The 13,561-nt window shown below is 40.8% G+C and overlaps 1 protein-coding gene across 1 annotated transcript in view; it reads right to left on the reverse strand.

Annotated features, from left to right (window-relative positions):
- Nucleotides 1-273: 273 nt before the first annotated feature.
- The window catches only part of MTRF1 (mitochondrial translation release factor 1), a 39,969-nt gene continuing 26,681 nt past the window's right edge, over nt 274-13,561 (reverse strand). Inside the window, exons 9-10 of the mRNA XM_068984547.1 lie at nt 6,897-6,995; nt 274-881 (exon numbers count right to left, since the gene is read on the reverse strand). Coding sequence (XP_068840648.1) covers nt 768-881; nt 6,897-6,995 — 213 coding nt within the window. The 3' untranslated portion in view covers nt 274-767. The remainder of the gene's footprint in view (nt 882-6,896; nt 6,996-13,561) is intronic.

Genomic DNA, 13,561 nt, shown 5'->3' on the forward strand with positions numbered 1-13,561 from the left:
GAATGATTACTCTGAATTAGGGTTGGTGACATATTTTGGTTCCCTGTTCAGCTGGAAGCTCTCTAAGGTAAGGACTAGGTTTTACATGTCACAGCACAAAACCGACCCCAGTGAATTACTCATATTATACCACATTTGTGAATGTTTATTAAGTCAGAACAATAAGAAACAGAAGCCAGAGAGTCTGCTTTAAATATTGACTTGTAGTTTGCACAGTACAGAGTTCATTCAGCTCTCACAGAGCTCGACCATCTGTATACTAACGCTCATCATTATCGACTTATATTCTTCACAACTTTTATTTATTTTTTTTATTTAAAAGTAGTAGTTTAAGTCCTAACACTGACTTGAATAACGGTACGTTGTCTTTAAGGAAGTTTATAAGTTTATATCACTAGATTTTACCGTGGGCAAAGTCCTGAAGTAACAGATTTAAAATGTATTTAAATTAATTTATAAACTGTTAAAAAAAAAGGTATATACAGAGAACAAATGATCTGCTCTAAATCACAGTCAGTTCTCAATACTTTCTCTTTCCGATGATGCATACTTCGGTTCTACATGAAGAGTTGGACTGTACTTTACAGGAAACCTAAAATAAAACTCTTAGGTCAAGAAATATGACTTGATTCATTAAAAAAATATTTTTGTGAGTACTGTGTATTTTTAGCTGCACTTTATCAACTTTCATAAAGGCTTCCTTGCTTTGGTCTGCTTCTTGATATAGGCCCATTTCATTTCTGTAATAATAAATTATAAACCTGACTTTATTTGACTAATTTAAGGTTTTCATCCAAAAATTCAGTAATGGCTTCTTCATCCGCTGAATGAAGTAGTCTCTGAATTAGCTGATCCAAGCACTTCTCCCCACATAAAAATTCCTGGTAAAAGACAGTTATCATGAAAACTTGATTACTAGAAATAAAGCAGAAACACAACAAAGAATTAAGCATTTATGCATTTTGTTTCTTTAAAATCATTATTTAATAGCAACAAAAGATTACTAATCTACAATGTAATGAACACAGTTGCTAACTTGGGAGGATTCCCTAGTTAATACTGACTTTTTATGTAAAAAGTGAATCCTTAAATAGTTTAAATTAGCATTTTTAAATTAGCCAATCTTCCAAATTCAAATTATTTAATCCAGAAGTGCTTTATAATAGTTCTGTTTTTTCTTAAATTAGGAACACACTGGCTTTAAAATATGGAAGTCCTGTGTATTGAAAAATATTTATGCTGAAATATTTGGGGGACAAGTGTCTTGAGTCCTACAACTTGCTTTCTAGTGGTTCAGCTGCAACACAAGTGTATACATAGAGAGAAAGAGGAAGTGGAGGCACAAGAGAAGGCAAGAATAGCAAAATGTTAACAAAGGTTGCATCTAGGTCTAGGAATATGTATATGAGCTAACTGTTAAACATGTGTGCTTGAACTTTCAAAATAAAAAGCTGAAGAAAAAAAGCCCCTCTTTTATTAAACCTCCAAATAATTCCACTGGGTGGAAACTGTTTCAGTTAAGACTTCCCAGCAGTCTTCCCTGAAGTTTCTCTAAGAAATGAGTAAAATACTATGAGCACCTTTCTTGTGTTATAAAGCTTCTGTGTAACAGAGTTGTTGGGATTAGTGATTTAGCAGAGCCTCCTCTCTTGGAAACGTTCAAAATCCAGACATTCACTTAACAGAAATATTTTAATGTGGACATGTGGAGCACAGACCATGCAAAGTTTAGATGCAGGCATGAACCACTCTTATGTTTAGTCTTTCCTGAGTAGTCTTGAAGTTAAATTTCAGATTAAGTGTACACATATATCTCTCAAATTAAACTGTAGGAGGAAAGATATGCCTTACTATCTTTGTATTCTACAAAACACTAGCATATAATAAAATGTCTATTAAACTTGAAATTTTAAAACTGATTTATATACCATTTTGAACATAATTTGAAAATTGCTTATAAAATTAGTGTGCCCTGTAAGCTCAATTATTATGATTATTGCCAGTGTGATTTCATCATCTGAAAATTATGTTAAAAGGGTCATTACTCTTGATAATCACATCACATTTAGAGTTCAATTGGATTAACCAGAGTGCTAGTACTACAAAGATCAAAGATGAGGGAGCTGTAGTTTCCAGCTTTCAGAAGCTTACAATCTAGTGGGAGAGTTAGATAACACATAAGCATAATACAGTGTAAGAAAATTTTTTAAAAAGGAAGAAAATTTTGAATTAGATCTTAAAAAGAGAATAGTATTTCTCCAAACAGAGACAAACAGAGCACTTCAGGCAAAAGAACGAGTATGAAGAGAGGTAGGGAAATAGTACAATGAACACCCAGGGCAAGAGTAAATATCCAGTGTAATTGGAATACAGGACAGGAGATAGGCTGGTGCTAAGGAATCTGCACAGGGACTTTCAGAAACATAATAAAAATACAAAATAATATATTACATGATGGTGGTGGTGTTTAGTAGCTAAGTCGTGTCCGACTCTTTCGTGACCCCATGGACTGTAGCTCTCCAGGCCCCTCCGTCCATGGGATTTCTTAGGCAAGAATACTGGAGTGGGTTGTCATTTCTTGACCCACAGAATCTTCCTGGCCCAGGGATCGAACCCACGTCTCCTGTATAAATTATGTGGGAATTCATACTGAGATAGGCCTGGGGGCTGGGACCCTCTGCTGCAGTGCTGCGATGCTTGCAGCACTGCACACACCTCTCCAACAAAATACAAAGAAACTGTATGGGCCTAAAAATAACTTGCCTGCGTGCGTGGGCAGCTGGGGCAAATTCTGGACCCAAAAGATACAAAGAGACCAAAAAACCCAACTGTGAATTTTTGAGGGGCTTGGAGCAAAAAAAAAAGGTTGGGACTGTACATAACACCATACCACCACCTAAGGGGTGGGCAAAACACCTAAGCCACCCCTACCCTCACCCCACATAAAAAACAAGCTCATCCCTGCATCCAGAAGAGAGTACGTAAGGGAACCTGTTATTTGTTCCTGCCGCAACTGTGTTGCAGCAGGGGCCTGAATGAAGCCTTACCTGAATTCCTAGTCTGGCGTCTACTCAATTTCTATTGATAGGGAAGGCCAAGAACCCCAGTCACTAACAATAGCATCAGGATTCTCTGTATCCCGTTCTCCCAGTTTTGCTCCTTTCACTACATCAGCTGTGGGGTGTCCCTGCTGGTCCAGTGGTTAAGAATCCCCGTCCCAAAGCAGGGGACATGGGTCAATCCCTGGTGGGGGAACTACGATCCCACATGCCCCAGGGCAACTAAACCCACATGCTCTGGAGCCCACAAGAAGATCCCGGTGCTATAACTAAGGCTTGACACAGCCAAATAAATAAATGCATATATTAAAAAAAAAAAAGATCAATATATCAGCTTCCAGTGTTCCCTCACTGAAGACTGCTTCTTGCCATGGCTGGAAATACGGCTTCTAACCTCTTGTAAGCTTTACATATTTCAGCTTCATCCACAAGAGAGAAGGAGTATTTTCGTGTCTTAATTTAAAAATCCTGGGAAGCAGCTCATTGACTGGGGCTTGTCTGGACTTCCTTACCAAACAAATCAATTATTGTCTTGGGTCAAGATCATAATCTTGGAAGAACAGGGCCCTTCATGAGGGACTCCGTGCACGGAAAAGGGAGGAGGTCTGGCTGTAGAATGGCGGGGACGGCTGAGCAGAGACCCTCAGGCGCCCACTTTCTTTCCTCTCCACTCCTCCATTCAGTCCTACAGCAGCTGCCCTGGAGCTAAGGCCTTTATCACTTTTCCTGTGTCATCTGTTGGGTTGGCCCAGAAGTTCGTTTGGGTTTTTCCATAAGATGTTATGGGTTTTTTCCATATGGAAAAACCCGAACAAACGTTTGGGCCAACCAATACAACTCTTCAGTTCCTAAATCATGCAGTCTGAATAGTTTCTTTCTCTGTCCTGTGTACAGATTTTAATTTTTTTTTTTTGAAGGACAGGACCAGTACCATTTTATTTAGTGTTGTAGGAAAGTTTAGGTTACTTCTTAAAAACAAAAGCAAAGAAATTCAAAATTCCCAAAATGACAAGGCAGGAGATAAGAATTCTCTAATCCAAAAAATGCCGGGTGAGCTTCCAGTCAGAGGGAGGAAGAGGTCACTTCGGTAGCTCACACAACAGATGCTGAGAAACCACAGGGTAGAAACTGGAGGTTAAGCTCTCCACTAGCCTCAGGCAACAGATCCTTCAGCCCTGAGAGGGACCATTTGTAAGTGAATAGGTCTAACAGAGAAGGGGTTCCGGTAGGGAAGATCCTGCCCAATTTTACATCAAGTTGCTCCTAGCCTTCAGTCTGGCAGGTGGCTGAGGGTCGTGGACCCTCCTCCCTCTGTGCCCCTCTGAGTTCCCACTGGCAGCAGAGCTGGAAGCCACACATGTGTGCCACTCACTGCCCACACACCCTCCGCTCCAGGTCAGTGGCTGTTCGTGTGGCGAACGGCAGAATGGCAGACTTTCCTGCTCCTCCATTTCGCTACCTGGGAAGGCTGATACACAAGAAACACTGTGACTTTCCTGTTTCAGATACACAGCAGGATGTCTGTCAAAGTCCAAGACTACCCACTCCAGTGTTCTGGCCTGGAGAATTCCACGGACTGTACAGTCCATGGCCTCGCAAAGAATCCGACACAACTGAGTGATTTTCACAGTTCTCTTTACAGGGATATAAATAAATCTCGTAGTACTACAAAAATACAAGTCGTCTGAGACGTTTACAGTGGTACCCAGGACTGTATGTGGGAGGGTATAAATAAAACAGCTATCAATAATTAAAAGCGAATTAGTTCAATCAAGTTACAGGATCACCCTCCAGATTAAAGGGCTCTGATATTAACTGATGTGGCAGCAAACGTGATCCTGAGAAGGAATCCTGCTGCCCGTCATCTTGCCTCTTAACTTCAATACCAGAACGAGCACAGAGGGAGTTCTGTTTAGTAACTGCTCTCACCGCAAGACCTGCCCACCCCCTTGGTCTGGGACATTCTCCCCCAGGAGAGATGTCAGGATTTGATGAGATTCTGTCTCAGCTGGGACCAAAAAAATGAGTAATGTGGAAAACATCCTAATATCAGGTTACCAACAATGAAATTACCTTAAGAGCCTGAGTAGTTTAGTCGCTAAGTCATGGACGTAGTGATCCCATGGACTGTAGCCCCACCAGGCTCCTCTGTCCATGGGATTCTCCAGGCAAGAATCCTGCAGTGGGTTGACATTCCCTTCTCCACAGATTTTAATGTTTTACCTCAACAATGTTTTTTTCATACCATTTTCAAACCTTTTCCCTTCACTAATATGGAGCATTTTCTTTCTTTCCCTTTAACTTGGTTAGTGATTAGTAGAGCATACCAATATGACTGTCCTTGTTCTTTCTGAGGCTAGCATGCTAGTTTAGTTAGTAATAACATATTAGTATTTAGGACAAAGTCACATATTTTATAACTGTAAAAACCAGTTAACCTCTGTTTCATGACTGAATACACGGCTGAGCACCTATGTGCCCTTCTAAAAAAGATTACAGGCCACAACAATGTGGCTGTCTCATGGTAAACCATCACCACTATAAGAGAAACAACTGAAAAATTATGTTGTAACTAGAACAATATGGCCAAACACGTTTGGGTATTACTACTGTGTGTTTCCTGAGGAAAGGGAAGTTGGTAAATATTTTCTCCTTTTCAACAGGCTATTATGTTCCTATGCAAGATGGCCTGAAATTGCTGAGAAGACAGAGGAAGTGGCATAAGACACACAGAAACTTCTAAATATGTTAAAACCATAGATATTTCTTCTGTAAAATCAGGATTTTAATTCTGTGTAGAACATGAGACAGAATCAAGTGAAAGAAGCCCGAGGTATCACATGGTAGCAAGGACAAGGATCAAAACCTTCTACCTCCTGCCTTTTCCGCATAGTCCTTTATGGGAACCAGTTTATGTGGAAGAAAAAAAATTTTTTTTCTGTGCTGTCATTAATGGATTACTGTCAATGATCCTGGTGACATGGGATTTAGTTAGGTTAATGTTCAAATCAAACTGACAGGGTCTTTTCCCTGAAAGCATCATTGTAACACCTGAATCTAATGATACACATTGTGGAAGGCAGAATTCTAAGACGCCCCTTGGCGTCCACACCTTGGCAAAATCCCCTTCCTTAAGAGCAGGCAGAAGCTGTGATGATGATCACTCCAGTGATCAGATGACTAATTAGTGATGCTTTTCCAGGTGGGGCTGACCTAAGCAGGCAATCCCTTAAAAAGGCCATTTCTGCAGTGGGAGAGGGTCCATTGAAGGGACTAGACCGCAAGCAACTGCGGGCAGCCTTTGGGAGCTGAGAGCGGCACACAGCTGATGCCCAGCAAGAAGATGGGGGCTTCAATCCTAAAATTCAAGGAAATAGAATGCTGCCAGCAACCACATGAGCTCAGAAGAGGACTCCAAGCTCTAGAAAGGCAGGCCGGCTGGCCAGCACCTTGATTTCAGCTTTGTGAGACCTAGAGCAGAAAACTCAGCTCTGTCATACCTGGATTTCTGACATACAGTAACTGAGATGATAAACAGGCATTTTTTCAAGGCAATAAATTTGCTGTTACTTGTTATATGGCAATAGAAAACTGATAGACATATACTGAAAATTCATTAATACACGTGATTGCATAACAGAATTTTGAATTTAAAAGACAGCTTTTTCATATTGGCATAAAGAGTGTATTTCTTATCAGCAAACTAAGAAAAATGTTTGCAAATTTGGGATACTAACATAAACTCAGTTACATGGTAATATTTCAAAGATTACTCTAGAATTTGACTGTACTTTCTTCAAAAATCAAAGGCATATGAAACATACTCAGTGTTATTACCTTAATATTACGCACTTCATATGCTATCCTGTGGTCAGTGACTCTATCCTGGGTGAAATTATATGTCCGGATTCTCTCTGACTGGGCTCGTGTTCCCACCTGTGCCATAACAAAAAACAATTCATATTTTACCTGTATCATTATCTTTATCACAATGGAAAAAGTGCTTGCAAATTACTTTTCTATTTTAACAGTATAATTATTTTCTAAATTCAAAGATACAAGGTGACCAGGAATAAGAATGGGCAGAACTTACTGTTGAAGACTACAGTTTTGCAAAGCTTAGTTATGGGATAAGAATGAATGTTTCTTTGGTACCTCAAACCCCAAATATTTAAAACCAAATTATCTTTTCTATATCAGTCAGTTCTTCCTGTGGTTTCTGTAAATGACCCCACAATGTTCCTTTTGATCTAAGTAGGGAACTTGACATCCTATACACTTTGACAGACATAACATGGGGGCTGACTATCTGGCAGGCTTGGATAGAGACACTGAAAGGAACTTCAACTCATCTCACTTCTCCCCAATTCCAAATTTTATTTCATCCTGGCCTTGCCATTTTTATTGCCATTCAAGGGCTCATTACTTCCACTACATTCCTGTAAAAGTTAATCTTCCATTTCCCTGTTTACGTCGCATTGCCCTGCTTAGGTTTCCTAAAGCACAGTGTTTGGGGTTGTTTTGTCAATTTCCTTCTTTGGCTCCTTGACTACTAAGCACTCACAACTCAACTCAGCATTCAATTGTACTTCATCATGTGGCCAACTTTCCCGATGTTATTTCTGAGAATATGTGAACCTCAAAAGAATTGATGCTTCTGAACTGTGGTGTTGGAGAAGACTCTTGAGAGTCCCTTGGACTGCGAGGAGATCCAACCAGTCCATTCTGAAGGAGATCAGCCCTGGGTGTTCTTTGGAAGGGCTGATGGTAAAGCTGAAACTCCAGTACTTTGGCCACCTCATGCAAAGAGTTGACTCATTGGAAAAGACTCTGCTGCTGGGATGGATTGGGGGCAGGAGGAGAAGGGGACGACAGAGGATGAGATGGCTGGATGGCGTCACCGACTCGACGGACATGAGTCCGAGTGAATTCCGGGAGTTGGTGATGGACAGGAAGGCCTGGCGTGCTGCGATTCATGGGGTCACAGAGAGTCGGACACGACTGAGCGACTGAACTGAACTGAACTGCTGCCATTCCATTATTATGTGCAAGTCTGTTAACTCAGCTAAAACATCACCTCAAGGAATGCGCTTCCTAGCACTCTTGTACCATCTTGACTTTTCTGGTCCCAACATGAAAAATATATTATCTTCCTCCTTTGAAACCCCACGCACTTGGAATCTTCTTCACGGCACACCAGTCTACCTTATGCGGTGGTTATTCATAGTCTCGTCTGCTCACCTGCCCTCCCTCCCTCACATACAAGGCACACAATACTCTGTCTCACTCACTTTCACTTTTGATTTCACAATTTATTGTATTATTAATTTTTTACTGAAGCATAGTTGCTATGCAATATAAGGTACAAGTATATCACTTTCACTTAAAAAAAAAAAGACATTCCTACAACTTACAAAGCAAACAGTATGAAACTAAACTCTTAAGTATGGCTGAGCATCTGGGAAATTATTGAAAGATTCCAAAGCCTAACCTAAGAAATACTAAATTATGGGTAATATATTCTTAAAACTCCTGAAAGATGATGCTGTGAAAGTGCTGCACTCAATATGCCAGCAAATTTGGAAAACTCAGCAGTGGCCACAGGACTGGAAAAGGTTAGTTTTCATTCAATTCCAAAGAAAGGCAATGCCAAAGAATGCTCAAACTACCGCACAATTGCACTCATCTCACATGCTAGTAAAGTAATGCTCAAAATTCAAAGTAATGCTCAAATTTCTGAAGCCAGGCTTCAGAAACATGTGAACCGTGAACTTCCTGATGTTCAAGCTGGTTTTAGAAAAGGCAGAGGAACCAGAGATCAAATTGCCAACATCTGCTGGATCATGGAAAAAGCAAGAGAGTGCCAGAAAAACATCTATTTCTGCTTTGTTGACTATGCCAAAGCCTTTGACTGTGTGGATCACAATAAACTGTGGAAAATTCTGAAAGAGATGGGAATACCAGACCACCTGACCTGCCTCTTGAGAAATCTGTATGCAGGTCAGGAAGCAGCAGTTAGAACTGGACATGAAACAACAGACTGGTTCCAAATAGGAAAAGGAGTACATCAAGGCTGTATATTGTCACCCTGCTTATTTAACTTATATGCAGAGTACATCATGAGAAACGCTGGGCTGGAAGAAACACAAGCTGGAATCAAGATTGCTGGGAGAAATATCAATAACCTCAGATATGCAGATGACACCACCCTTATGACAGAAAGTGAGGAGGAACTAAAAAGCCTCTTGATGAAAGTGAAAGAGGAGAGTGAAAAAGTTGGCCTAAAGCTCAACATTCAGAAAATGAAGATCATGGCATCCGGTCCCATCACTTCATGGGAAATAGATGGGGAAACAGTGGAAACAGTGTCAGACTTTATTTTTTTGGGCTCCAAAATCACTGCAGATGGTGATTGCAGTCATGAAATTAAAAGATGCTTACTCCTTGGAAGAAAAGTTATGACCAACCTAGATAGTATATTCAAAAGCAGAGACATTACTTTGCCGACTAAGGTCCATCTAGTCAAGGCTATGGTTTTTCCAGTGGTCATGTATGGATGTGAGAGTTGGACTGTGAAGAAAGCTGAGCGCCAAAGAATTAATGCTTTTGAACTGTGGTGTTGGAGAAGACTCTTGAGAGTTCCTTGGATTGCAAAGCGATCCAACCAGTCCATTCTGAAGGAGATCAACCCTGGGATTTCTTTGGAAGGAATGATGCTAAAGCTGAAACTGCAGTACTTTGGCCACCTCATGGGAAGAGCTGACTCATTGGAAAAGACTCTGATGCTGGGAGGGATTGGGGGCAGGAGAAGAAGGGGATGACAGAGGATGAGATGGCTGGATGGCATCACTGACTTGATGGACGTGAGTCTGAGTGAACTCTGGGAGTTGGTGATGGACAGGGAAGCCTGGCGTGCTGTGATTCACGGGGTCGTAAAGAGTCGGACACGACTGAGCGACTGAACTGAACTGATTCTTAAAACATTCCTCAAGCCATCCGTTCTGCAACCAGCCAGGTCTGGAAACCACTATCCCAAAGTATCATATTAATGCCTAGGATCCCACCCAGATCAGTTATATCAGAATCTCAGCATCTGCAAAGCTCTTCAGGTGCCAGGTGGAGCCAGGGTTCAGAACTTGGGACAATGCCTCCCATAGAAAAGCTCCAATATATACTGGCAGAGGAAAAACTCCTAAGCATTAGAAACATCTACTAAAAAACTTCACACAGATGGACAAAGGGAGGCAAGAAGGTCTTTTCTGGCCTTTCAAACCAAACTACTGAAGTAGATACAACCCCCCAAATCTGCAAGAAAGGCCAATTGCCAGTACTTACTCTGAAAATTACTGTGTGATGCCAAAATGTCAACTGGCAAGTAAAACCTAATGTCTGGGACTTCCCTGGTGGTCTAATGGGTAAGACTCTGCTCTCAACTCAGGGGGCTCAGGTTCGATCCTTGGTCAGGGAACTACTTTCTACATACTGCAACTAAGAACCAGTGCCACCAAATAAATAAATAAATATTTTTTTAAAAAAACCCTAATATGCAGATGACACCACCCTTATGGCAAAAAGTGAAGAGGAACTAAAAAGCCTCTTGATGACAGTGAAAGAGGAGAGTGAAAAAGTTGGCTTAAAGCTCAACATTCCGAAAACAAAGATCATGGCATCTGGTCCCATCACTTCATGGGAAATAGATGGGGAAACAGTGGAAAGAGTGTCAGACTTTATCTTTTGGGATTCCAAAATCACTGCAGATGGTGATTGCAACCATGAAATTAAAAGGCGCTTACTCCTTGGAAGGAAAATTATGACTAAACTAGATAGCATATTGAAAAGCAGAGACATTACTTTGCCAACAAAAGTCAGTCTAGTCAAGGCTATGGTTTTTCCAGTGGTGGTGTATGGATGTGAGAGTTGTGCCGGGAGCCAGCACGGGCCATCCCACCCATGACAAGGTCATGCAGAAGAGACCTGATAAGCAAGGCTTCAGGACAGGAGGGGCTCCCTAGACCAGCTCGAACATCTACCCCAAAACCAGAATCTGTCTGTCCTACTATTTTGTGCCTTTCACCAACTCTCCTCACATTAACAGGGGGCTATCCCTGACCACCTTTCTCTGGAGAAAATCAACTTAGGGCTCTAGCTAATAAGTCTCCTGGACATGAGAGGAATATTTTCAAATCTAACCCCCTCTGTTAGCATTCTAGCTTGCTTGACAGGTTTATCCAGACTCTTGTAGCTATACATGTGATTGTTCACAGCCTCCCAACTGTGAGAGGCACGGGAAGCCTAAAACATAGAGCCTTTCGAAGAGTTAAAAGTTATTAGAGTAGTGCTGGTGTAGGATTTCATTATTGGGCCAATGCTTGTTGCTAAGTTCCCATATCTCTTATCCACTGTGCACCTGGGAGTGCATTAGTTAACATGGTTGAAATGTAAGAAAAACAAGTGTATCCCTGAAATTAACCACATCAGACTTTTGAGCTAATTGGTTCTTTCTTGTAACTCACTGCACCTTTACTCTGTGAGAAATGTAACTCTGTTTGGCATTTTCTGAGGCTGACATAGATTAGAAATATAAAGAAAAAACACTGAGAAAAAATAAGTTTTCTGGTTGAGCAGCCTTTATCAAAAGAGGGTCATAAAATGTTCACAGGCCTCCGAGGCCAGAAGATAATGTACACAACATCATTTATGGGAAAGGTTTGCAGAAAAAATCCTGGTTTCGATAAGGGCAAAACTGCTGGAATGTTTGGGCTGACTCTGTATGACCTTGCATCTTTCATTTCCCTCTATGTACAAACTGAGGTATAAAAGTCCTTTTTGAAAATAAAAACAAGGGGCCTCGCTCACCAAAGAAGCTTGGTCACCCCATGTCTTTTTTTTTCTCTCTCTTACTCTCTTTTTCAGGCTGATCCCTTGGAACATAGAGGCTCCCTGCGTTCACTTATCTGCCCAGGTTTCTAAGACCTGAACGGGAAGACGTTCTGTGTCTTCACTCCCTCAGGAGACCAGGAGGGCACCTGTGGCCTCCGTGAACAAGGCAAACTCCTTGTCCCAGGGTTTTATTGGCTTTCTATGTAAACCAAGGAATATCAGCCTCTTTCTCTCTTCTATTTTCTTATCTACAACATTCTTTCTTTCTCTCTCTCTCTCTCTAAATCATTCTCTTTGCTGACACCGTCACACTTCGGATAGCCTGGATCCAAGCCGGTGCAGGACCCCGGCAGAGCTGGACTGTGAAGAAAGCTGAGTGCCGAAGAATTGATGCTTTTGAACTGTGGTGTTGGAGAAGACTCTTGAGAGTCCCTTGGACGGCAAGGAGATCCAACCAGTTCATTCTAAAGGAGATCAGTCCTGGGTGTTCTTTGGAAGGACTGATACTAAAGCTGAAACTCCAGTACTTTGGCCACCTCATGCGAAGAGTTGACTCATTGGAAAAGACTCTGATGCTGGGAGGGATTGGGGGCAGGAGGAGAAGGGGATGACAGAGGATGAGGTGACTGGATGGCATCACCGACTCGATGGACCTGAGTTTGAGTGAACTCCGGGAGATGGTGATGGACAGGGAGGCCTGGCTGAGCGACTGAACTGAACTGAACTGAAAAAACCCTAATGTCTTTCATGAAATGTGGCAGAGCTGTTAGTGTTTAAGATTGATATATTATTTATCCTGTCACTTTTACTATCTGCAAGTTAGTAAGGGAAATAAATGAAAAGGGGAAAAGTGTGAAAGACTAGGACATCTACATTAAAAGAATAAGTGATGTTTAGTTTTATACAATTTCAGTATCTTAACAGGCCACAAAATCTCCCATATTTACTGAAGTATAACTACCTGCAAATAACACAGAAACACAGTTATTCCTGGGTCCCACTGTCTCTTCCAGTTTCTCTCAAAGACAAACTTTATTTTTTCAGAAGTTAAAATCATACAACACTTGCTTTACTTAAAACAATGACATTTATTCATTTTGCTTAAAACTTATCTACGTATATTTTTGTATAAATAATAATATAAATATACATAGTACAAAATTTTAAAAGTAGAAAAGAGCATAAACAAAAAATAAATCTCTTTTCTATTCTTTGTTCCCAGACACATCAGAAGAATGTGTTCCCAGACACATCACTATTACCAGTTTTTTGCATGCCATATATTTTTGATTCCACATAAAATTATAATAAAAGCAAGGTTTTAAGTTAAAAACCTGAAAAGTCTCTTAATTTCTAGAGAATTGTCTTTTACACTGATTTCCTCTTAAAGATAACTATGATATAAACACAGAACACAACTGGGAAATAATTTTTAGTTTATATGTATCTCCTCTCCTTATTTGCAAACTGGCATGTCTGAGTTTAGCCATAACCAACCGGTATTAAATTACTGCTATTTACAAATGAACATGTTTTCCAGTGCTCCAAGGTACTTCCATTAGATTAAGAATATTGACTCCATTTTCCTACACAAGATGATGGGTTTCTGTACAGAGCCATTA

The sequence above is a fragment of the Capricornis sumatraensis genome, chromosome 12, assembly GCF_032405125.1.
Source record: "Capricornis sumatraensis isolate serow.1 chromosome 12, serow.2, whole genome shotgun sequence".
NCBI lineage: Eukaryota > Metazoa > Chordata > Mammalia > Artiodactyla > Bovidae > Capricornis > Capricornis sumatraensis.